The sequence below is a fragment of the Silurus meridionalis genome, chromosome 4 (assembly GCF_014805685.1).
Source record: "Silurus meridionalis isolate SWU-2019-XX chromosome 4, ASM1480568v1, whole genome shotgun sequence".
Taxonomy (NCBI): Eukaryota; Metazoa; Chordata; class Actinopteri; order Siluriformes; family Siluridae; genus Silurus; species Silurus meridionalis.
In genome coordinates, this window is record NC_060887.1 from 31,465,463 (window position 1) to 31,492,026 (window position 26,564).

Below are 26,564 nucleotides of genomic sequence, written 5' to 3' on the forward strand. Positions count from 1 at the left end.
ACAGTGCAGTGAGAAGAAAAATATATTGATCATGTCACCAAATAGATTAAAACTAAAGTACTGAGTCTGGTTTACACATGTCAAAATTAGAAAGTACAGATATTTGTGTAAAAATGTATTGAGTGAAAGTTAAAAGTTGTCAGAAAAATAAATAGTGAAGTAAAATACTGATACCAGAAACATCTACTTAAGTACAGTAACAAAGTATTTGTACTTCATTACTTCCCAACTCTTTTTTGTACACACTTTGACAATTGAAGTTTCAGTTTGTTTTGACTCCAGCACATTCCTAAAAGAGCACCGAGAAGACAATTAGCATCTGGTGATGTTTATGAGTTACAGACCACAGAAAGTCATTGACTCAAAAGGTCCAAACAAACAAGCAGAAAACATGTCAGGGTTATTTCATATTATATAATAATTCAAAGTACAGTGAGGAAAATAAGTATTTGAACACCCTGCTATTTTGCAAGTTCTCCCACTTAGAAATCATGGAGGGGTCTGAAATTGTCCTCGTAGGTGCATGTCCACTGTGAGAGACATAATCTAAAAAAAAAAATCCAGAAATCACAATATATGATTTTTAAACTATTTATTTGTATGATACAGCTGTTAGTCTGCCTTTAAAATGTCCACCTCCACTACATTTATTATCCTAAATTAGATGCACCTGTTTGAGGTAGTTAGCTGCATAAAGACACCTGCCCACCCCTTACAATCAGTAAGAATCCAACTACCCATATTGCCAAGACCAAAGAGCTGTCCAAAGACACTAGAGACAAAATTGTACACCTCCACAAGGCTGGAAAGGGCTACGGGGAAATTGCCAAGCAGCTTGGTGAAAAAAGGTCCACTGTTGGAGCAATCATTAGAAAATGGAAGAAGCTAAACATGACTGTCAATCTCCCTCGGACTGGGGCTCCATGCAAGATCTCACCTCGTGGGGTCTCAATGATCCTAAGAAGGGTGAGAAATCAGCCCAGAACTACACAGGAGGAGCTGGTCAATGACCTAAAAAGAGCTGGGACCACCGTTTCCAAGCTTACTGTTGGTAATACACTAAGACGTCATGGTTTGAAATCATGCATGGCACGGAAGGTTCCCCTGCTTAAACCAGCACATGTCCAGGCACGTCTTAAGTTTGCCAATGACCATTTGGATGATCCAGAGGAGTCATGGGAGAAAGTCATGTGGTCAGATGAGACCAAAATAGAACTTTTGGGTCATAATTCCACTAAACGTGTTTGGAGGAAGAAGAATGATGAGTACCGTCCCAAGAACACCATCCCTACTGTGAAGCTTAGGGGTGGTAGCATCATGCTTTGGGGGTGTTTTTTTGCACATGGGACAGGGCGACTGCACTGTATTAAGGAGAGGATGACCGGGGCCATGTATTGCGAGATTTTGGGGAACAACCTCCTTCCCTCAGTTAGAGCATTGAAGATGGGTCGAGGCTGGGTCTTCCAACATGACAATGACCCGAAGCACACAGCCAGGATAACCAAGGAGTGGCTCTGTAAGAAGCATATCGAGGTTCTGGCGTGGCCTAGCCAGTCTCCAGACCTAAACCCAATAGAGAATCTTTGGAGGGAGCTCAAACTCCGTGTTTATCAGCAACAGGCCAGAAAGCTGACTGATCTAGAGAAGATCTGTGTGGAGGAGTGGGCCAAAATCCCTCCTGCAGTGTGTGCAAACCTGGTGAAAAACTACAGGAAACGTTTGACCTCTGTAATTGCAAACAAAGGCTACTGTACCAAATATTAACATTGACTTTCTCAGGTGTTCAAATACTTATTTGCAGCTGTATCATACAAATAAATAGTTAGAAAATCATACATTGAGATTTCTGGATATTTTTTTTTTAGATTATGTCTCTCACACTGGACATGCACCTACGATGACAATTTCAGACCCCTCCATGATTTCTAAGTGGGAGAACTTGCAAAATAGCAGGGTGTTCAAATACTTATTTTCCTTACTGTAGTTCAAGCAGGGTGGGCCTTAAGTATAAGATCTGGGTTTAAGATTATGCTAATGTAAATACACAGGGGCAAAAAAATGGTCCGGAATGGCAAACATTAAGCTTTTAACAATGTTACATATCATTGTTTTAAAAATGATGAATTAAACACCTGCGTTCCTGAGAGCTCCTGTGCCATCGTTTGCTTATTTATATTTGTAGCAGTGAAGCGTTTGTGGAAAAAGTGAATAGTAAAATTCAGATAAAATCATGAGAATGATTAAAATGTTTAAGACAAAGTTCCAAACATGTCTGGGTTCACAAAAAAATGCTAGCAACATAGAATGGCACTATGTTGACTCTTCTTTCTGTAAAAAGCTGTTTTATCCACAGAACATAAACAGACCTACACTCTATGGACAAAAGTTTTGGGACAACTGACTTTTCCGGCCATATGTGGTTCTTTCCCTAAACCACAAAGTATGAGACACACCATTGTATATGGGGTCTTTGGATAGAGAAGTGTAGAATTTTCCCTTCACTTAAACTAGAAGACTAAAACCTGTTTCAGCATGACAATTCTCCTGTATGCAAAACAACCTTTATGAAGGGATGGTTTACATGTGTTGGAGTTGATGCTCTTTAGTGGCCTGCTATGGATCTGTCAGCACCCTACCTGTACAAACACAATACCAAATGTAATAGAACATTTTCCCAATAGAGTTATGGTTATATAACTCTTGTGTTTTATAGACTAAATGTGAATAATGTAAGATGTTTAAAAAAACACATACTGATTTTATGGTCAGGCATCCAAAAACCATTGTCCATATGGTGTATAAAGAAATAAAAGAAAAAGCTATGCTATACTAAGTTACTTTATTTATTTGTTTTATTCTTGCTTATTTCCTGGCCACTATATTTAAATATGTCTCATAGCAAGAGCTGTGATTCCTATACAGTCTGCCCAATATATCTGCCAAAATTCTTAAATGAAATGTTTTTCTGTGCTTGAGTACAATGTCAAAATGACAAATGGATGCATGTAAAGAAAAGTACTTTAATGCTTGAATCCAAGCATCATATTATTATCCACCAAAGGAACCAGAACATAACTTTACTGGATATAAGGACTTATAGCATGCATTTTTTGTAAATTTGTGTGAACTATTGTGGGCCTTTACTTTCTATCTGCAGTATACAGTTACTTAAATTATTTCCTCAATTATAGTAAATGTTTGAAAGTAATTATTGGGTTTTAAATTATGTAAATCATCAGGACACTAAACAGAACTTTCCACACGGACGGTATTATTGCCGGATGTGTACATCAGTAAAACAAATTTAGATTTAAATACGTTCATATATATAATATGATAGAAAAATATAGCGCACAATTAATGCAAGAATTAAATAATTAGTTTGAGTTATTCATTTATTCACTATTTTTCATGAAAAAGGTTTTGTGTTTGTGAATGAAGAGAAAACGCCTCTGACACAAACAACTCAGAAACTCCGTTTCATGAATACATTACATTTCGTGTCAAAAATTTACAAATAAATTCATGTGTATCCGTCTTGATAAATTAAATGTAAAATTTATTTAGGTTTGCTAATTTCAGGATTGACCGTGTTTGACACTGACCTCAGGAGACCAGCTGTTTGTCATTGAGCATCTAAAGCATAAAGCCAGACGCATTAATCTGAATCGTGTGGTCTTTATTCTCTCTCTGTCTCTGCATCTTTTGCTTACTTTCTCTCTCTCTCTTTCTTGCTCTCTCCATCTCTCTCACTCTCACAGGGGAGCTGAGTTATTCCAGGCCACAATCGTGAAGGCTGTGAAAGCACGACTCGAAGAGGAGAAAAAATCCATGGACCTGTTAAAGCGACAGTGCGTTTATACAGCAACTCATAGTTCACACGTCATTATTTACTATTCTTGGAACAGTCTTGGGCCATTATGGATATTATATTTACTTAAAGGAATATGACCCTGCTTTAAGGAACTAGAATGTGCCTCAAAAAATATCTTGTTTCCTATTTTAGTTAGTCACTTATTTTTATTGTATTGTTTTTGTATTAAATATCTGATAATTATAGTAGGGTTATAGGGGACAAATTATAAAAGAAAATGGATTTAAATGAATAAAATTGACAAAGCGGTAGTGATTTCTTTCACCGCAGTATCTCAAACTCTGCTTCAACTCAGTGTTTTGTTGTCTAAATTTAAGAACTGGTTTTCTAAGTCAGTAGACTGTGTTTACAGGACATCTGCAGTGTGTTTGTATGAGACAAAAAGGATCTTTCAGCACTATTATGCTCTGCTCGGCTATACTTCTTCCCCCTGTTGAAAGACAGCGCACTTAGCACTTCTGCACATGCCCCAATATGAAACAACTCTTTCAACTTCTTTCCCCAATTAAGGACTTGTGTTATTGCTAGAATTCTGTCCAAGGAGGAAAATTCATTAAGCTCAACCCAATGAAGCCGGACATAGTATGACTGTCACCAATCTCTTTTTCTTTCTCTCTTTCGCTCTCGTTCTCACACAGGATGGACCGAATTAAGAGTCGGCAACAAAAGTTTAAGAGGGGAAAGGAGAGGATGTTGAGCTTGGCACAGGAAAGTGGCGAGAGTCAATCACATTCCAGAGAAGAAGTGGAAGATGACGGTGTGTGTGGTAGAATAAGACTTATTTAGTCGATCTGTACATTTTTATGCCCTAACCACGTTATTTAATTATATGCAATTAATAAATACATGCCATACATTAGCCTTTTACCACCAAATATATTATGTTAAAATATACAGCTCCATTCCATGTCACATTTAATTTTATTAGAAATAAAGCTTTAATGCAGCATTCAGGTTCGGTTTCGAGTGTACAGAAAGTTCACAACACAGACGAGTTCATAAATTCCACAGGAGCCTGAGCTTAACTACTGCCTTAAATGCACTGCAGCAGAATTGAAAACATATGAGCTCACACATACCAGACGTTAGGACAAACTTTCTTATCCATATGCTGCTTCTTAACGTTCATGTGTGCTTGGGTTGGCTTTTGCAGGAGAGACGAGTAAAGAGATGAGAAAAGGGAAAAGGAAGCAGTGGTGGAGACCCTGGGTTGATCATGCCTCCAGTGAGTGCTCACACTTCACTTCTAACTTTATAATGGTCATTTTGGGCAACAAAAAAATGAACTCCGAATCCCTCAGATGCAATCCGTGGCCGGATGTCCTAGACAGCAATATTGGCTTCATGTGTTTGAAAAACATATGCTAGCATTTACTCTCACTGGTTGTGTGGTAGGGACTGCTAGCTTAATCTAAACAAATTGAGAGAAAATGGGGTGAAACTTCAAAAAAGACTGTGTACATGTTTTACTCTTCCCTTCTGTTAACTGTGAATTGTTGTTTCAGTGGTGAGAAGCGGGAATTATTATTTGTTTGAGACGGACAGTGAAGAAGAAGAGGAAGAAGAGGAGAAAAAGGAGGAAGATCCACCTAAAAGATCTGCATTTCAAGTTAGTCACAAGACACATTTAAGGATCATTCGATTGTTTTTCAGATTTCTTTCCTCTGTACAGTAAATTGACCTTGCAAAATCAGTATTCTAACTCTTGTGGCTGTACAGCACTGAGATCTTGTAGACATTTTGTTTTCTCTGCATTTAACAATGTTTCTTTATTTGTCAGACCACTAACTGCTAACTTCCCGTGTGAAAGCGTGGAACCACCACAGTAAAGAATACGCAGCATGTCCTTACTAACTCAGCCCCTGCTTTGTCCTTCTTATAGAGAGCTATCCGAATGTTTGCCTCTGCTTTGCTGGCTTTACCAAAGTCTGTCATTAAGCTCCCAAAACTATGCTGCAGTATACAATCAGGGCAGCCAAGGTACTTCCACCAGGCCTAATATATCTCTCCTCTTGCTCCATTTTCTATTACTGTGCTATTGTTCTTTGTGTGATATTTTTTTCCCTTTTTGGTAATACCCAGCTTGACACTTGCTCCTAGTACAGTGCATTCAAGAAACCTGGATTGCGGTCTGAGCCTGAGCGGCTGAGCATTGAGGAATGTCTCACAGCTTTTTGTATGTTTGTTTTCCAGGCAGAGCTAAAAGGGCAGCTTTGCATGTGAAGGAAATGCAGTATAGTATGCTTTATTGCAGGATGCATGAGAAGCAGGGCTTTTTCAGAGGAGACTTGGTTTTGTGTTGGATGTTGTTGAGGCTGTGTTTTTCCCCAACGTAAAGCAAATTTACATTTACACCAAAGCACCAAATAAATACATTGAGTGAAATCCACTACACTGGGTTAAAACACTAGCCTTGTTTCTATGCCTTATTTATTCTTAGTGGCCAAGTTCTTGCAAACTTGATAAGAGATCACAAAAATAATCCCGATCATGAAGTCCAAACACTAAGCAAACCAATCAGTTCTCTCACCTCTTTGTGCCTGTCTTTGGCATTGTTCTGTCTCTTCAGTTCGTGTATCATGCGTGGATCACTGACTCCAAAACAGCCATGAAGGAGCGCAGCAAAGAGAGGCGGCGTTTCTGGCAGAGATACACAGAGGGACGTAAAACCAAAAAAGATCAGCGGGAGGGTATGTGTAAGACTTTTTCTAGATTTTTGTTATATTTCTCGAAATAAAGAGAAGTCTAGAGCTGGTCTAGAGTGGCCCTGGTTTTTCTTTATTTGCTTTCCATAATTATTCCTTACTGTTCTCTGTAGCACACTTTTACCCCAAAATGTCATGTTTCCTCATGAATAGGAATTTTGTATGTGCATCTGTAAGAGGAAATTTTTAAGGCTTTTCTTGCATTGGTCTTTAAATGGAAGCTATATGAATTAGGCCAGATTTCATTGGCACTTTTCCTTTCAAATCTAGGTGTTTTCAGGAGAGATGACGACCGGCATGTTACATTCGCTATGGGCAATTCATACCACATGACTCCAGAGGAGAAACTCAGTCAGCCAAGAAGTTCAAACCTAAATGTGCCAGATACAGTTACTCAAAATGAAGTAAAGGCTGTGCCTATTGGGAATATATTAGTATATTTAGTCGACACCTTTATTTATTACATATATTTTAAACTACAGTGATTTTTTTTTTCTTTGCATAATCCAGCTGTTAGGAAGTTTGGGTCAGAGCATCTCATCACATAATATGGTCATCCTGGTGCAGAGAGGATTAAGGGGGGTTTAAACTCCTGACCTTCTGATCAGTAATCTGGAGCTTTTAACCAGTGTTTTTTTTTTACTACAGGCTTAAGCACATTTCTGTGTATACCATATATGGATATAGGGATATAAGTCAAAATTTGAAGAATTCATCATTAGGAATTTTTTTGTTCTATTCAGAATTTCGAGGTTGATGTATTTAGTCATGGGCTTTATTTGTACAATTTAAACACACACAAAATGCAGCCGTTGTCAAAATGTCCTGTGTTACGACTGTGTTTGTTTTTAAAACACATAATCTGTTCATTCTAAATGATGTATGAATGTTCACATACCCTTTCTGAGTAAACACTGATAAGTCATAACATTATGTCCACTGACAGGTGAAGTGATTAACTGATTATCTCTTCATCATGGCACCTGTTAGTGAGTGGGATATACAGTATTAGGAAGCAAGTGAACATTTTGTCCTCAAAGTTGAGGTGTTAGAAGCAGGACAAATTGGCAAGTGTAAGGATTTGAGGGGAAATCCAAATTGTAATGGTTAGACGACTGGGTCAGAGCATTTCCAAAACTGCAGCTCTTGTGGGATGTTCCTGGTCTGCAGTGTCTATTAAAAGTGTTTTAATAAAGGAACACTGGTGCATCAGCGACAGGGTCATGGGTGGCCGAGGCTCATTGATGCATGTGGGGAACGAAGGCTGGTCCGGTTGGTCTGATCCAACAGACGAGCTCCTGTAGCTCACATCGCTGATTTACATAATGCAGTTAATGCTCGAAGGGTCAGGACTGTTTTGGCAGCAAAAGGGGGACCAACATGATATTAGACAGGTGGTCATAATGTTATGCCTGATCAGTGTAGTTTACACTATAATTGTACCAGATTCATTGTTATTCACCATCGTCACACTATAATCACTATATTGAATAATATTCAGAGCTATTTGTAGCTGAGATGTCTTACCTTTTTTTAGCAGTTCATGTAGCCATTGAGGTTGGAGATCAGGTGGAGGACACAGTTGAAGAAGAGAGATCAGATGGGCCAGGTACGTCATCATTGTGTTAAACTAGCTTTTCTTCAACCCCTGCACATTATAATTGAATTAGACAATAGTTACATGCACTACAATAAAATTAGATATGTTTACAGTTTATGTTCTTATTGACGTTTCTTTCCATTTCCAGACAACATCCTGAAGCGTGTGTTTAATATAGTGAAGTTTTCCTGGGAGCTCTTCCTGGCATTATTGGACAGTTTCACTGCCTGGCTCAACTCTATGTGCCAGGAATACATTGACATCTCCACAGTGCTGCGAACTGAACGCTGTATGCTCACACACGAGGTCAAAAAGGTGCTGATGCTATCAAAAAACTTACCAGTCTTAACAAGCCGTTGTACAATAGTTCAATAGTAGTTCTGTTGAATTTGCGAGTCTAATTGGTCAGAATTTGTTTTGGGTTTCTAGGAATATATCTGTAGTATTGCACACATTGTTAAATGTTGTGTTTTCTATAAAATAAAAAATCTAAATTGTAATCATTATCAGACTAAAGCTACCCACAGGTTAGAGGCTCTCTGCATTTGCTTAGCATTCTTTATAAAAAACAAATAAAAGGCCAGCGTTATTAGGCAGTGTTTACCATCTGTTGCTAACAAAGATCATAATGTTTCTTATAGCCTGTGGGAGGATATGCCACAACTGGCACAATTGCATCATTTGGCAACTCCACTTTTTACTTTATGATTAAGATGTGGAGATGGTGTGCGGATGTATGTTTAGAATTTTTTCTTTAGTATGGATTCTTTAGCATGTAGGGATTTGTACTGTGTTTATTTTGTGAGTGTATATAGCTGCTATAGCATATCTGATAACAAGAACTTTTGTGATGGACATTCCACAAAATCAACACACAACTGCTGTGTTCAATTCAATTCATTTTCATTTGTATAGCGCTTTTAACAATGAACATTGTCTCAAAGCAGCTTTACACAGATAATGTGGTGAAAGAAATCAATAAGATGTTCTTTATAAGTGGAAGTTTGCCCCTTATGAGCGACTGTGGCAAGGAAAATCTCCTCGAAAAATGCATAAAGCATATAATGTGTTGTTGTTTAATTGAGAGAACATTGTTATTGCTGGTATGGCAGCAAATTAAGTGGAATAAGAGAAATGAAGCACTTTAGAATGTGCTGCTTTTGAAAAATAAACAACTTTCACTAGTAATCAATTACCACTTTTTTGCTAATTTTGTCATTTAGAAATTATCCACTGCAGTTATTTATTCAGTAACATTTATTCAGCAACATCCTTTGGATGCAGTAAAAACCACTTTCAGAAGTTAAACTCCATAATCCTGAAATATTTTTAATGTGTACAGGGAAACACTCCATCTCGAGGGATCATACACATGTATTATCAGCAACAATTGTGCAGACCTTCGTCCTCTGAGACTGTTGTGGATGGAGCAGAGAGACTGCAAGTTCAGCATGGTTCTGTCTCAGTACAGCATGAGGGCAGAGAGGACGAGAGCATGGACTCTGTTCAGAATAAAAACAGTCTGACCAGGTATATTACAAATCTTCTGATTTAAAAATGTAGTTGTTGTTGGGATTTTCATGCAACATTTTATAGAAATGAGGAGGAATGTATTTAATCCGTTTAGAGTGAACCTGTAAAGTAACCACATGAGTGACATGAGCCTCCATACTGTTCAGATCTAGCAGGTGTTCCTTAAAGCTTTCCTCTGTTGACAGACAACTTTAACCACATTTCATCACACTTTATATTCAGATTAACCTCCAAGGAAACTGTTCAGTGTTGAATCAAATACTAAAAAATAACTTTTATTTTTAGCTTAAGACAAGTGTTTTGTACTATCTCACAGAGCCAGGGCTGAAGAGTGTGTCGTGCTCAAATTATCCCAAGTGATTTCATGAAAAGATGAGAGATTTCCAAAATAGATACAGGACAAGTTTGGACCGGATGTACTGTATGTTAAGCTATTTATACGTTTGTATTTACACAATGCATAGTGCTGTATAGAAAAAGGCTTAGTCAAGGGAAATCTCTACAGCTTTAAAAAATAACTTAACCAAGAGTATTTTTTTTTTTATTCTTGAAGGGAATATTGTTTCATTCAATTATAACAAATCATTAATATGACTTTGGTGATGTATGACATCTGGTGTCTGTGTTTACCTTTGACCTCAAATGAGTCTTAAAATCTCTACCAACAAGTCTTACAGAGTTAACCCTGATTTATTGTGACACACCAATTATTGTGTGAAGCTGCAAGTGTGTGTGCTTTTTTACTCGCAGTGTATACACTGAATCCACAATGGCATACAGTCAGTCCACTTTGGAGTCCAGTGAGATCGGCGCCGACCGCATGCCCAGGACGAGTGAGAGACTTCGACCAAAACTTCGCCGCTTACAGGGAGTGGAGTTCTCCTCTTCCTCCTCCTCATCATCTGCTGAAAGCTCAGCCAGTGCTGCAGTCAGGTAGTACTTATAAAAAAAATCTCCACACATTAAAGCCTAATACTTAAAAATTTATTTTTGAAGTGTAATGTAAACTCTTTACTGTAATTATACCATGACTGTGATCTACTTACTCTCTTTTTTCACTCTCTCTCTCACACACAAAAAATTAATGAGAAAAGTGGCTAAAATAAATTAGCTTTACTGTTTTTAACACAGCATGTGTGTTATATTTATATATGTGGAGAGATCATGGGCTCAGAGAAAAAGAAATAGGAGGCAGTTGACAGGTTTCAAATAAACACACACACAAAAGCACAAGCGCACATACACACAGTTCCACATGTTCTGAAAACACTCATTAATGAAAATTACACACAGGCGTTTGGTCTTTACCATTCATTTCCTTCCTCCATTCACATACCTGGGCTCTACCACCCACCCCACTGCCTTAATTTTAATGTTAGGTTTTTGTCATGTTTAACTTAATATAAATGCTCACTCATATTTACAATATGCTTTTCTTCAGTATCCCAAATGTGCAGTACTTCAGACAGTGGACACCTAAATATATCTTTTTATATTTACTAATCTGTTTTTTTTTTCATCTTATGACAGTGAAAACACACAGTGCACAGCGTTTTGCTCTCGTCAGGGCACTGGTGATATCATTGAAGAGCAAAATCATGCTAGAGAACACCCTCACTGTGGTGACAGCTGGACCTCCACTGAGCTGCCTGAGCCCTCAGCTATCCGACGTTGTAGCAGTGAGGTGCAGACTCTCAAAGGAGGTTTGGCGTCAGAGTGGGACAGAGCATTGGTATCCGAGCAGACTACATGGCCACAGCTCAGTAGGTTCCCTTCTGAGGCAGATATTCCTCCCTCCTACAGCAAGGCCACAGGTCTGGACTCAGCAGGTCATGTTGAAGAGAAAAACCTCAGAATAAATGAACCAAACAACAGCACACTTCCCTCACTGAGCCACGAGCTTACAGCCAGTGAACTGCTGCGCAACAGGTGAGAGAAATCACACTGTCTGTTCCTTAAGCCAATGCTATGCACAGTGGAATTTGTGAAGTCTATTTGGGGGGTTGCTTTTTTTTAATTTGTTACAGTAATGGAAATTGTAGCTCAAAGTAATGGAGAGTGTGTTAGAGAAGTGAAGAAAAGAGTGCAGGCAGGGTGGAGTGGGTGGAGAAGAGTGACGATGATGACGACGATGGACAGTATTAGAAATTAGTTTATTAGCGGGACAGTGCATGTAGGATGTTTTGGAGACAAAGTGAGGAAGGATGGAGCCACCAGAAAGAGGAAAAGAGGAAGGCCAAGGAGGAAGTCTATGGATGTGGTGAGGGAAGACATGCAGGTGGTTGGGTTGAAAGGGGCAGATGCAGAGGACAGGGGGTATGGAGACGGATGATCCGCTGTGGCGACCCCTAATGGGAGAAGCCGAAAGAAGAAGAAGAAGATTGGATATTATAACTCATTTTTGTATTATTTATTATTGAATATTATTTATTCTTATTATTAGGCTGTTCCATTGAGTAGAGTGGTAAATATTATATATTTGATAATATTGGATATATTATATTCACCAAATGCATCTTTAGTGTAGTGGGTCACTGAATCTTGTCTGAAGGTTTAAACGGTTCAACACAAAGTTAAAAAATTTAAACCCAATTTAAACCCATGAGCATGAGTTGATTGCAGAGGTCTATTGTTCATATATATTCACACTTATGCTGAGCGTCTTAGCACTAATAATGTGATCAATATCGAGTGGTAAACAGTAACGATGTGAATGTAGTTTGTTACTGTACTTTGGTTAAAAAAAGTTCATGTATCTGTACTTGTAGTTTTTCATTTGGGGAGACTTTTACTTTAACTTTACTACATTTTAAAGTCAAATATCTTAATATTTACTCATCTACATTTTGTGGAATCAGTTGTTTCTTTTTATTTATGAGTGGATAAAAACGTAATTGGTTAAACACGTAGCGAACCACCAATCAGGGTGTTTTGATTAATGCTTGGTGGTATCTACTCATCACCAACATACAGTTTAGCATCAGTTTAACAGCACGCAGAACATCTTGAGAGCAAAAAACAATGAAAGAATCTTCTTACCACAACACCCGTGGACTCATTTGCAAAATTTTTTTGAAGCAGTTGAAAACAAGGTTCTGGGCTCATGATAATTTTATTAGATAGCAATCAGTGTTTGACTTATTGATACCATTCTCTTTATAGATCTCTTTATTAGAGTCTTTTCACATAAACTGAGTCAATGAAGTAAGAGTCTTGTGACTAAAATAATAATACATAATAAATCATAGGGCTTTTTGCACACTAAGTAATTTTGAAGGCAAATACTTTTGTACTTTTACTCAAGTGAAAGTTTAAAGGGACACTTTTACTGGAGTCATATTTTACCTACTGTATCTTTACTTTAACTTAAGTACAGGGTTTGTGTACTTCATCCACCACTGTAAATGTCTACAATTTACAATTATACAAATGATCAATGAAAGCAGGACAATAAACAGGATACTTAGGATTCTTTGATAAGTAGGATTGAAGTCACTGCAGTAAAATCTGTATATACTGTAGGGGCAGAAAAAGTGCTAGCATACATAAAACTACAAACTAGCTCAAGACAAATTAACTTAAATAGTGTCCCAGAGGCAATATTAGTCAGTAAACGCCAATAATCATGTTTAATTGAATGTAATATTGAGTATGTTGTAATAAAATTAAAATACTTTTAAATTTTATTTATTACTTCTGTATCACTGTTACAGTGCCTGTAAAATTTTGGACACTCCTTTTTGAGAGACACATGCATGTTCCTTTTGTTTATATACAACAAACTAGGTCATTTAACACTATGATTTACTTTGACCAAACAAATATATAAATGTACAGACGTTAAACTTTGTTTTATCGAAAAATCTTCCCTTTAGCATGATAAACAGCTTTACATACTCTTATCATCTGGATAGTTAGTTTCCCCAAACATTCAGCTGAACCACATTGCCATGTCGTAAAACTTGCCAAATGCGTTCTTCACTAACTGAAGATTTCTTTCCAGTTCATCCCAGAGGTTTTAGGTACGGCAACTGGGCAAGCAATTCCATGATAGATAGCACTCCAGCTGACTGTTTGCTCTCTAAATAACACTTACAGAGCTTGGCTGCATGCTTCATGTTTTTGTCTTGTTTTATGGTGAAGTTGGTTCCAATTAGCCATAGTCCAGTGGAAATTACATGGTGTTGAAGTATGGAATAGTAGCCATGTTGGTTCTGGATTCCTCTCACCCAGAATTAGTCTCCAACTTTCACAACTCCAAAACAACCCCAAACCATTAAGCTTCTACCTCCATGTTTGACTGTAGGGGTGAGGCAGTCTGTGGATGCGTTATATCAAAACTGCAGAAGATTGACTACATCTTATAGTGTGTAGAACATAAGGACTTAATAAACTATGATTACATGTTGCTTTGTTTATGTTTTGATTGTCTTAAATGCTCTGTACAGCATTATCTTATCTATAGCTTTTAAGCCATTGCTTCTGTTTCTCTCCAAAAGGATGTTCTATGATGAAGAGCTGGAGGAATCTGAGCGCTTTTACTGCTCTCAGCCACAGATCTTACAGCTGTGCTACGCTCTTTATAACATGCTGGTGGCCCACTCGGAGATGGTGTGCTACCTAGTAATTATCCTTAATCACATGGTCTCAGCATCAGTAGCCACACTGGTGCTGCCCATCCTCATCTTTCTGTGGGCCATGCTGTCTGTACCCCGACCTAGCAAACGCTTCTGGATGACCGCTATAGTCTACACAGAGGTACAACAACATCAACACTGTCAGCTCCATATCAACTCTATCTCAGTTTCAATAATAGCATCACCTGTTACAGCTTCAGCAACACCATCAAATTTTACAGCTTCAGCAACACTGTCATACAGTATATTAAGCTTCAGTAACACTATCTTCTATTTTACAGCTTCTCTGTTACAGATTTAGTAACAATATTGTCTGCATGAGCAGGATTCTGAATTTCACCTTCTAACTAAGCTCATAGGTGTTATTATGTTTTACAATGGCAACCAATGTGATAAGTTACATTCAGTAAACTACTACTGTTTCTATGAAGGTCATTTTTTTCTTTTTCTGTTCCACATCCAGGTGACCATAGTGATAAAATACTTCTTCCAGTTTGGTTTCTTCCCCTTTAATCAGAACATAGAGTTGGACAAGACCAAACCATTTCACCCTCCTAATATAATAGGAGTCGAGAAGAAAGAGGGATATGTCCATTACGACCTGGTCCAACTGCTGGCACTCTTTTTCCATCGCTCAATTCTTAAGGTATGGTTTTTAATATTTATATTGCCATTAAGGAGTTTATACTCAACCTATGAAGTTCTATCTGTGTGAGAAACATGTTGTGTAATCCACATTCACACAGGTTATCAGGCTGCTTTTGATAAAACTGTATTCGGTTGATTGTAAAATGATATTGAATTGATAGAAAATCACTTCATTTACTTGCTGAAAAAAAAATATTTACACACATTTTTTGTGTGAATCATCAACATTTTCTTTTTTTTTAAATATTTGCTTTTTTGTTCATTTATACATTTATAATCAAACCCTTTCACATTTTCATCCAGGATCATTATTGGTGTTTTGGAGTAGAACACACAATGTATAGAGATCTAATATAAGAACATTTAGAGAGCGTTTTTACTTTACAGAATTTTATCTGCAGTTTGCTTTAATACCAATTTATCTTTAAAGTCAAATGATTCAGATTTTAGTTTTAGAATACATTAAATTAAAAGACAGTATCCGAATCCAGAATAGCTGTGTTTGTGTTATTTCTTAGCAGATGTGTAACAGCTGTGTAGAAGCTGATATATTAATGTATATATCCTCTTGTAAATTGTAGCTCAATGGTTATTGATCAGAAGGTTAAGCCTCAGCAGTGCCAAGATGCAACTGCTTGTCCCTTGAGCAAGGCCCTTAAGAGAGGGTCTAACCTTCCTACCTCAGCTTTCTAACAACCTGGGATACATGAAGAAAGAATTTCACTGTGCTGTAATGTACTTATGACATCTCTCTCATTCTTGCCCCAGTGTCATGGTCTGTGGGATGAGGATGACACCAGATCAGAAGCAAAAATGGCAATGTACAAACACTCCGACTCAGACAGCACAGAGAAACCCCCAGTCCGCAGAGAAAGGAGTTCACTGACCCGCAACACTTTAATGGAGACTACACACGTCCGTATGCCGAGAAAACTCTCTAACACTCCCTCTACTTTGCGCCGGCACAGTTCCAGTACAGGGTCACACATTTCCCACAGATCAACACGTTCCAGAGGAGGTTAGCACAAGAAATCATTGTGTAAAGATTTTTTTTGTTTTGTTTTGTTTATGTTTAATATTTCATACTTATTCCATGTTTCATTCCATGTTTGTGTGTATATGTGTCTACAGGCAGTTCAGTCACGAGGTCGAGTGTGTCACGAGCGGGCAGTGTGTTAGGGGTTCAGCAGAAGAGTCGCAAAGCGCTAGTTTTGGAGAAATTCAGAGAGCAACTCATCAAAGCCAGGAAATTCACGGTCAAAATGTAAATGTGCATCATGTATCTAGTGCATATTAGCTTCACCTTAGCTTTTAATGTTGCACATGTATTCATCTGCTCGATAAATATCATTTAATGCATTTGTAATGTATTCTGTGCAATGAGTTTGCATAAAACATACATGATATCATGATATTTAAAAAAAAAAATATATATATATATATATATATATATATATATATATATATATATATATATATATATATATATATATATATATAAAGAATATATTATTACACCACTTTGTACTTGTTACATGTCAGGTTTCTTTTATATGTGTGTGATTTCAGAACCCTGAATATCGTCATTCCAATTCGTCAGTTCTTCTGCAACCTGATCCATCCAGAATACAGCGCAGTGACAGATGTCTATGTGCTCATGTTCCTGGCTGATACCGTCGACTTCATCATCATCGTTTTTGGATTTTGGGCTTTTGGGGTGTGTTCAGCATTGCTATTACCTCTGAAAACCTAACGTATGAGACCTACGTATTACCTCTGAGTTTAAAGTGTGAGATCATCTAATGATTCACTTCATTGGTCATTCATTTATTAAAAAATGATCCAATTTGGATCTGTAGGGAGGCAACAAGAAGGTCTGAATTGAATGTTCGCATAAAACCTTCTGACCTACGAATCAGAATCAGGTTTATTGGCTAATGATATATATGAGAAAATTACCAAGATATCTTATTATCCTGTCTATCAGCTTGTGCATTATTCATGGTTCGTTTGTTTTTTAAAGATAGGAATTATTTTCTAAAGAAAAGTATCTGCTGTTGACAGAATTTTCTGTACAGTAAACAGTATTATCATTATTATGGTGTTAACTGTTACATACCTCTGAGGCTAAAGACAATGTTATGACTAACTCTGCTTTCAAAGCAAACTGACAAATGCTTCCTCAGGTATATTTGTTGCTTTAGAAATGTTGCCTTCTAAAACACACACTTATAAGACTGCTGGGCATCAAGGTAGCAGCGGGTTTTTTATAGTTAATTCAAGTCACAAAGCAAAACATAAGTATGAGCAAATATAGGCAATAGTTTTGAATATCATCGATTTTTTCCTATCTAAAATAATTACAGTTGGCTCTATACAGGTGAGCGGTTCAAGGTGAAGGGCCTCGCTCAAGGGCCCAACATGTGCTGGGATCCAAATGAATCTAAAAGAAAGGTGTTTTCAATCAGGATGAAGTTGTAATAGAATTTGTAATGTTTGTAGGCCGCTCGTTGTTACTAGTAGTGGGAATTTTTGACCATGCTGTGATATCCAGTGCATCCCACCACTTCACACCACTTCACTTTTTCCATTTTTTTTTTTGCTATATTCTAAAATGGATTCAATTCATTACTTTCCTCAAAATTCTACAAACAATACCACATAATGACACTGTGAAAAGTGTTTATGAAATCTTTGCAAATTTATTACAAAATCACATGTACATAAGTATTCACAGCCTTTGCTCAATACTTTGTTGAAGCACCTTTAACACCAATTACAGCCTCAAGTCTTTTTGAGTTTAATTCTGCAAGCATGGTACAACTATTTTTGGGCAGTTTCTCCCATTCTTCTTTGCAGAACGTTTCACGCTCCATCAGGTTGAATGGGAGCATCAATACACAGCCATTTTAAGATTTTAGATTTTGGTTCAGGCCAAAAAGTGTAATCTTTGTTTGGTCTGAGAGTCCTTCAGGTGCCTGATTGGTGGAGTGCTGCAGAGATGTTTGTTGATCTGGAAGGTTCTTCTCTTTACAGAAAAATGCTGGAGCTCTTTCAGATTGACCATCGGGTTCTTGGTCACCTCACTGACTAAGGCCCTTCTTCAGCCCAGTCTAGGAAAAGTTGTGGTGGTTCCAAACTTCTTCCATTGATGGATGATGAAGGCCACTGTGCTCATTGGGACCTTTAATGGTGCAGAAGTTTTTCTGTACCCTTCCCCAGATCTATGCCTCGATACAATTTTGTGCCAGAGGTCTACAAACAATTCTCTGGACTCAATTTCTTGGTTTGTCCAATCAACTAAATTTACCACAGGTGGACTCCAATCAAGTTGTAGAAACATCTCAAGGATGATCAGTGGAAACAGGATGCACCTGAGCTCGATTTTGAGTGTCATGGCAAAAGCTGTTAATACTTGTGTGCATGTGATTTAGTTTTTTCATTTTTTGTACTTAATTTGCAAAGATTTTGAACAAACTTCTTTCACTTTATCATTATGGGGTACTGTTTTTAGAATTTTAAGGAAAATAATGAATTTAATCTTGGAATAAGACAAACAAAATGTGAAAAATTGTAAATTATAATCACTCATATTTAATGATGAAATGCAAATCACCTGTTGTAGCTTTCAATTGAGATTATGATCTGTCTGTAATGTTTCACTTTACTGACTTTATTTGCACATGGAGCTTGTTTGCCTGTAAAAGCACACATTTTAGAAAGTTTAGCGTAAATTTGAATCTTATCTTTTGTCTTATCTTAATAGAAACACTCTGCTGCTGCAGACATCACATCATCTCTGTCAGAGGATCAGGTCCCTGAAGCGTTCCTCGTCATGGTCCTCATCCAGTTTGCAACTATGGTGGTGGACCGTGCACTCTACCTGAGGAAGACTGTCATGGGGAAGGTCATCTTTCAGGTCATACTGGTGTTCGGTATCCACTTCTGGATGTTCTTTATACTTCCAGGAGTCACTGAGAGGTACATTTTTTCTTTGTACATGTAAACAATTAAATAGTTGGACTGTATTATTTAAAAAATATGAATAGGAAAGCATATTCGCTGTGCTTTAAAGGTTTTGCTATTTTGTCCTGGTAGGCGTTTCAGTCAGAACATGGTGGCTCAGCTCTGGTACTTTGTAAAGTGCATCTACTTTGGTCTGTCAGCCTACCAGATCCGCTGCGGCTACCCTACACGTGTGCTGGGCAACTTTCTGACCAAAAGCTATAATTATGTCAACCTTTTTCTCTTCCAAGGGTGAGAACCATCAACACACCTCACTGTCCAGCCTCATAAATACTAAAAAGTAATTGTAGAGATAATGGACATTAATAAATTAGGTCATTCTGATGATTCTAGAACATTTGGGGAAATATCACAGCTAGAACTGGGATTTGTTATTACCTACCCTCAAAATTAGACTGAAAAATAATTCACGATTAAAATAATATTATTCAGATTATTTATGTCCTTAGTACATCTCCATGTCTGTGGGGGTTTTGCTTTCAGGTTCCGGTTGGTTCCATTCCTGACTGAGCTGCGGGCCGTGATGGACTGGGTTTGGACAGACACTACTCTGAGCCTCTCTAGCTGGATCTGTGTGGAGGACATTTACGCACACATCTTTGTGCTCAAGTGCTGGAGGGAATCAGAGAAAGTGAGAAATATTAATTTAGATTGTACAGCATGTATGCATTTTTCACATAAACTTAGTAAAAACCTGTAACGCAATGTAGGTGAGCATTTTATATCATAAAGACTAATTGTCTTAGAAGGCTAGGAATGTTTGTTGTGGGGACATTACCAAAGAAAACCCTGCAAAGATTAAATGTGTGTGTGTGTGTGTGTGTGTGTGTGTGTGTGTGTGTGTGATTCATCAGCGGTACCCTCAGCCACGAGGGCAAAAGAAGAAGAAGGTGGTTAAATACGGTATGGGTGGTATGATTGTCATGCTACTTATCTGCATTGTGTGGTTCCCACTCCTCTTCATGTCTCTGGTTAAATCGGTGGCCGGCGTCGTCAACAAACCCCTAGATGTGTCAGTCACCATCACGCTGGGAGGATTTCAGGTGCGTCTTCTCTTTTTTATTTTTTTGTTTAGAAGGGACTGAGTGCCAATATATATGAAAAATATTAAATATAAAAGTATGTGATTGCATAAGTATTAACCCTTACATAAGTATTGATGCTAAATGAGGTCTGGTGCCATCAGAAAAGAATACTCGGGTAAATGGAGTCTACCTGTGAGCAAAGAAAGTATCACATAAGATCAGTATAAATAGAGCTGTTCCAGGTTAGACTTCACGAGAGCTTCATGAAGACCAAGGAGCTATAAAGCATGTGCTAGACACATTTGTTTTAAAAAATATTAATCAGGGATTAGTTATAAAAAATATTATAAATTTTATATATTCCCCAGAGCGCCATTAAATCCGTTATTAAAAGAGAAAGAATATGGCACAAAAGCCATATGTCCATTTGTCCATTTCAGTTCCAGGTTTTAACACTATACAAATGTGAAAATGTTTAAGGAGGTGAATACGTATGCAAGGCACAGTAGAAAATAATTAGTTCAAGTGACTCAACATTTTGCATAATCAACTCTAAGTTAAAAACACAAGGTACAACTGGTTTAATTTAACTCTGATAAATCAAAAGTGAGTGTTTAAGTTCTTAAATAAAATTAAAACGTGTCAATGGCGTTATTACTGTTTGTCCTGCAGCCAATCTTCACAATGAGTGCACAACAGAATCAACTGAAAGACATCAATGAGGCGGAATTCCTAGAGTTCATGAATTCCTACAACTACATTCCGGTATGTTTGCATGGAAAAAACACAAAAAGGCCACCCACAATATGCACGACCCAAGAAAACATCTTGTCTTGTTTCTAGAGCGCAATGCAGTTTCTGGAGGCATACACCTCAGAGGATGTAACTGTAGCTGAGTTAGAGGGAAGTTCTAACTCTCTGTGGACGATCAGCCCACCCAGCAGGAAGAACCTCATGGAAGTACTGAGCAAAGAGGACCAGTTTCCTGTCACCATGTCTTGGACTATACAGAGGTAATAAAGATTCATACAAAATACAGTGTGGGTACTGCAAAGGCAGGGAGAACGCACAAGTGTGAGAGAAACACACTGGTATTTCTGCATATTAGTGAGGAATATACAGGTGCATCTCAATAAATTAGAATATCGTTAAAAAGTTGATTTATTTTAGTAATTCAATACAAAAAGTGAACCTCGTCTATTATATAGATTCATCGCACACCGACTGATATATTTCAAGTGTTTATTTTTTTTAATTTTGATGATTTTGGCTTACAGCTAACAAAAACCCACCAATTCACTCTCTCAAAAAATTTGAATACTTCATAAGACATTTTTAGTGAATTGTGGCCTTCTGGAAAGTATGTTCATTTACTGTATATGTACTCAATACTTGGTAGAGGCTCCTTTTGCTTAAATTACTGCCTCAAATCGGTGTGGCATGAAGGTGATCAGTCTGTGGCACTGCTGAGGTGGTTTGGAAGCCCAGGTTTCTTTGACAGTGGCCTTCAGCTCATTTGCATTTTTTGGTTTCTTGTTTCTCATTTCTTTCTGGACAATACTCCATAGATTCTCTATGAGGTTTAGGTCTGGTGAGTTTTCTGGACAGTCAAGCACACCAACACCATGGTCATTTACCCATCTTTTGGTGCTTTTGGCAGTGTGGGCAGGTGCCAGATCCTGCTAAAAAATGAAATCAGCATCTCCATAAAGCTGGTCAGCAGAGGGAAGCATGAAGTGCTCTAAAACTTCTTGATGGACGGCTGTGCTGACCTTGGACTTGATAAAACACAGTGGACCAACACTAGCAGATGACCCCCCATCCCCCCCACTCCCCAAAACCCCCACCGAGTAAACTTTACATTGGATTCTGTGCCTCTCCTCTTTTCTTCCAGACTCTGGGACATTGATTTCCAAATAAAATGCAAAATTTTCTTTCCTTTCATCTGAAAAGACGACTTTGGCCCACTGAGCAACAGTCCAGTCCTAAGACACCTCTGACGTTGTCTATGGTTTAGGAGTGGCTTGACACAAGGAATGTGTGAGTTGTAGCCCATGGATACTGCAATAAACTGACTCCAGCTGCAGTCCACTTTTTGTGAATCTCCACCAAATTCTTGAATGGGCTTCGTTTCAACTTTTTCTACCACATTTTTTCCTTCCATTCAACTTTCCATTAATGTGTTTGGATACAGCACTCTGTAAACAGCAGCTTCTTTAGCGATGACCTTTTGTGTCTTACCCTCCATATGCAGGGTGTCAATGATCATCTTCTGGACAACTGTCAGCAGTCTTCCCCCATGAGTGTGTAGCCTGAACCAGACTGAGACACCATTTAAAGACTCAGGAAACCTTTGCAGGTGTTTGGAGTTAATGAGCTGATTAGAGTGCGACACCACGAGTCTCCAATATTGAACTTTTTCACAATATTCAAATTTTCTGAGATACTGAAATTTGGGTTTTTATTAGCTGTAAGCCATAATTATCAAAATAAAAAGAAATAAACACTTGAAATATATCAGTCTGTGTGTGATGAATCGAAATTGTATGTATGTATATTATAGTTTCACTTTTTATTTTGAATTACTAAAATAAATCAACTTTTTAATGATATTCGAATTTATTGAGATGCACCTGTATAATTGTATTAATTAAATAAAAAAAATATATATATATGCATTGTGTGCTTTAGGAATCTTAGTCTTGGAGCAAAGGCTGAAATTGCCATGGACAAGCATGTGACATACCTGGATATGAATACAAGACAAGAGATAATAGAGTTGTTGAATGGAACGAGGAACAAAGCTGTGTGAGTAAAACCACTGTACTGAATATATTCAGTAATTCCACTGAAGGACATGGACGCATTAAGCTGTGTTCTGTTTCTTGTTGTTTACAGAGTTATACAGCAGGTCTTTCCATGTTTCATTCGAGCACCAAGCGACTCAAATGCAAAACCTATTGAACAGCTCTATAAAGGTAATGAAGGAAATATAGTATTTTATTTTCTGATTACTGGGACATTAATTTTATTCATTTGAAAATACATGCATGTACTGTATTGCTCCATATAATATATGACTAATTGTACAGATGCAAAAAAGTGTTGTTTTTTTGTGTCAGCACTTTGTATGTATGCGCAGTATGCTGTCTGTAATGGGAAAATATATAGAACAAGACCTCTATACAGTGAGGAAAATAAGTATTTGAACACCCTGCTATTTTGCAAGTTCTCCCACTTAGAAATCATGGAGGGGTCTGAAATTGTCATCGTAGGTGCATGTCCAGTGTGAGAGACATAATCTAAAAAAAAAAAAATCCAGAAATCACAATATATGATTTTTTTAACTATTTATTTGTATGATACAGCTGCAAATAAGTATTTGAACACCTGAGAAAGTCAATGGTAATATTTGGTATAGTAGCCTTTGTTTGCAATTACAGAGGTCAAACGTTTCCTGTAGTTTTTCACCAGGTTTGCACACACTGCAGGAGGGATTTTGGCCCATTCCTCCACACAGATCTTCTCTAGATCAGTTAGGTTTCTTGCCTGTCGCTGAGAAACACGGAGTTTGAGCTCCCTCCAAAGGTTCTCTATTGAGTTTAGGTCTGGAGACTGGCTAGGCCAAGCCAGAACCTTGATATGCTTCTTACAGAGCCACTCCTTGATTATCCTGGCTGTGTGCTTTGGGTCATTGTCATGTTGGAAGACCCAGCCTCGACCCATCTTCAATGCTCTAACTGAGGGAAGGAGGTTGTTCCCCAAAATCTCGCAATACATGGCCCCGGTCATCCTCTCCTTAATACAGTGCAGTCGCCCTGTCCCATGTGCAGAAAAACACCCCCAAAGCATGATGCTACCACCCCCATGTTTCACAGTAGGGATGGTGTTCTTGGGATGGTATTTATCATTCTTCTTCCTCCAAATACGTTTAGTGGAATTATGACCCAAAAGTTCTATTTTGGTCTCATCTGACCACAGGACTTTCTCCCATGACTCCTCTGGATCATCCAAATGGTCATTGGCAAACTTAAGACGTGCCTGGACATGTGCTGGTTTTAGCAGGGGAACCTTCCGTGCCATGCATGATTTCAAACCATGACGTCTTAGTGTATTACCAACAGTAACCTTGGAAACGGTGGTCCCAGCTCTTTTCAGGTCATTGACCAGCTCCTCCCGTGTAGTTCTAGGCTGATTTCTCACCCTCCTTAGGATGATTGAGACCCCACGAGGTGAGATCTTGCATGGAGCCCCAGTCCGAGGGAGATTGACAGTCATGCTTCTTCCATTTTCTAATGATTGCTAAGCAGCTTGATAAAAAAAGGTCCACTGTTGGAGCAATTTCCCCATAGCCCTTTCCAGCCTTGTGGAGGTGTACAATTTTGTCTCTAGTGTCTTTGGACAGCTCTTTGGTCTTGGTCATGTTAGTAGTTGGATTCTTACTGATTGTATGGGGTGGACAGGTGTCTTTATGCAGCTAACGACCTCAAACAGGTGCATCTAATTTAGGATAATAAATGTAGTGGAGGTGGACATTTTAAAGGCAGACTAACAGGTCTTTGAGGGTCAGAATTCTAGCTGATAGACAGGTGTTCAAATACTTATTTTCCTCACTGAATATGACTTTCTGACCTCTATAATGTGCACTTTCTAGTTTCTCGGTTACTTTTTAAAAAATGATTATTTACTTAAACACAAAGAACTACTGGTAGTATAATGGGAGCGAAAGCAGGAACTCACTTGTTTCAGAGCAATGAAATGAGCTATAAGATAAAAATGTACTTTATGTGCCATTTAAGTTCATAAAATAATTCTATTAGGCCACTTGTTAAAATAACAAAAAGTAAGAGAAATAATTGAGATAAAAAAAACCTTATTTGCTCACTAATAAAAGATTTGTTTTATTTCCTCATTATTAAGAAATGCACTAAATGTTGAAATTCTTTGAAAATGCTGGTGTATTCCTTAATATCCTTTAATTTCATGGTGTAGATGGTGACTATAAGGACATCCTGCTGGACCTGGAGAGGACCAATAACAGCAGTGGTGAGATTCAGGAGTGGTGGATTGTGGACCAGCCATCTGCAGAGAAGATCAACATCAGATCTGGGGTGAAGGCAGAGAGGAAGGGCGAGGCTGGGCTGCAGCTCTATGTTTTCAATGATAAAGTTAGTCCTCCCAGCCTGGGCTTCCTCGCTGGCTATGGGTAAGATCAGTTCTAATGAAGGTACTTTTTTTTGCCCCATACAGGGCAGGAGAAATCATGTCAATGTGTTGTTACTCTTTTCTCTCACAGTATCATGGGTCTGTATGCCTCCGTGGTGCTGGTCATAGGCAAGTTTGTGCGTGAATTCTTCAGTGGCATCTCACACTCGATCATGTTCGAGGAGCTGCCCTGTGTGGATCGCATCCTCAAACTGTGCACAGACATCTTCCTGGTGAGAGAGACCGGAGAACTAGAGCTGGAGGAAGATCTGTACGCCAAACTCATCTTCCTCTACCGCTCACCTGAGACCATGATCAAGTGGACCAGGGAGAAGACAAAATGACCCACAGGAGTGTACAAGAACAAATGAAGAGCAAGATAATGAAAAGCAGTTTCATCGCTTGCACGATGATGAATAAGTAAATGGCTTCCAAATGTGGAGTCAACAACAATGTGACCTACAGGTTTAGCAAAACTGAACCTGAAAAAGCCAAAGGACAGAACAAAGGGGGAATAGAGCAGCTGCCAAGGACTTTAATAAGCAGGGCTGAGCTGTGTTCTAGCATACCCAACCTGCTCCAACAGAAATGAACTGGATTGTGCAATATACTGTGCTGGTAGCTGTATACACAAATACAACTGAGGAAGAAAAGAAAGACTGACTGAAAGACACTAGCCACTTTGGACTCAAGAGAAAATAATAGGAAGTTTTGTGACGCTCCCAGGGGTGAGTGTGAGGAGAACCACATGTGAAAACCTGATCATCATGTTGTTAAGACCATCATCTCAAAACAGTATTTAGTTCGATTTTCCATATATGGCAAAGAACAACCACAGCATCAAGCCCGGTTTCTTTCCTGGGGTTACAGATGCTTTGTGTACAGAGGGGTGGGATTGTGGTTCACTGACCCGAGCATAAAGCACATTTTGAAAACCTGGTGTCTTTTCTGTCTGACTTATTCTTTTAGTGTTTGTAATAATCAAGGTCACTCTTTGGGGGGGACTGATATTGAGGTGTCTATCAAAAAAAGAAGGAAGCAAAAACTTGGAGTAGGAAGTCAGGGATGAAGCTCTCAGGACTAAAAATGCATGTTCTTTATCATGGGAGAATATTGGAGGCTTTTTACATTTATCACATTCATTAATTCCCTAAAAACTATAAAATACAGATGTATTCATGTATTCATTGGGAAATGAAAACAAAGTAATCCTTTCTGGAGTGGACTGGATTAGTCAAAACTATCTGCAGGTCAGGAAGAATTGGTCAAACTTTCTGCTGGATGGGTATGTGAGTTTTTTTTAAAGGCAGA

The 26,564-nt window shown here is 38.2% G+C and overlaps 1 protein-coding gene across 2 annotated transcripts in view; it reads left to right on the top strand.

Moving 5' to 3' along the window:
* The window catches only part of LOC124384125 (piezo-type mechanosensitive ion channel component 2), a 141,797-nt gene extending 115,609 nt beyond the window's left edge, over positions 1–26,188 (top strand). Inside the window, exons 28-52 of one of the 2 annotated variants that reach the window (XM_046846693.1) lie at positions 3,762–3,851; positions 4,513–4,631; positions 5,028–5,099; positions 5,380–5,483; positions 6,444–6,564; positions 8,117–8,188; positions 8,328–8,494; positions 9,522–9,709; positions 10,463–10,645; positions 11,243–11,641; positions 14,212–14,470; positions 14,813–14,995; positions 15,766–16,015; positions 16,129–16,261; positions 16,567–16,714; positions 18,764–18,978; positions 19,096–19,254; positions 19,507–19,654; positions 19,878–20,066; positions 20,721–20,813; positions 20,892–21,061; positions 22,740–22,856; positions 22,947–23,026; positions 25,041–25,254; positions 25,345–26,188. In XM_046846693.1, the coding sequence (XP_046702649.1) occupies positions 3,762–3,851; positions 4,513–4,631; positions 5,028–5,099; positions 5,380–5,483; positions 6,444–6,564; positions 8,117–8,188; positions 8,328–8,494; positions 9,522–9,709; positions 10,463–10,645; positions 11,243–11,641; positions 14,212–14,470; positions 14,813–14,995; positions 15,766–16,015; positions 16,129–16,261; positions 16,567–16,714; positions 18,764–18,978; positions 19,096–19,254; positions 19,507–19,654; positions 19,878–20,066; positions 20,721–20,813; positions 20,892–21,061; positions 22,740–22,856; positions 22,947–23,026; positions 25,041–25,254; positions 25,345–25,597 (4,126 nt within the window). In that variant the 3' untranslated portion in view covers positions 25,598–26,188. The remainder of the gene's footprint in view (positions 1–3,761; positions 3,852–4,512; positions 4,632–5,027; positions 5,100–5,379; positions 5,484–6,443; positions 6,565–8,116; positions 8,189–8,327; positions 8,495–9,521; positions 9,710–10,462; positions 10,646–11,242; positions 11,642–14,211; positions 14,471–14,812; positions 14,996–15,765; positions 16,016–16,128; positions 16,262–16,566; positions 16,715–18,763; positions 18,979–19,095; positions 19,255–19,506; positions 19,655–19,877; positions 20,067–20,720; positions 20,814–20,891; positions 21,062–22,739; positions 22,857–22,946; positions 23,027–25,040; positions 25,255–25,344) is intronic. The other variant, XM_046846694.1, reaches the window with a different exon arrangement.
* The last annotated feature ends 376 nt before the right edge of the window (positions 26,189–26,564 follow it).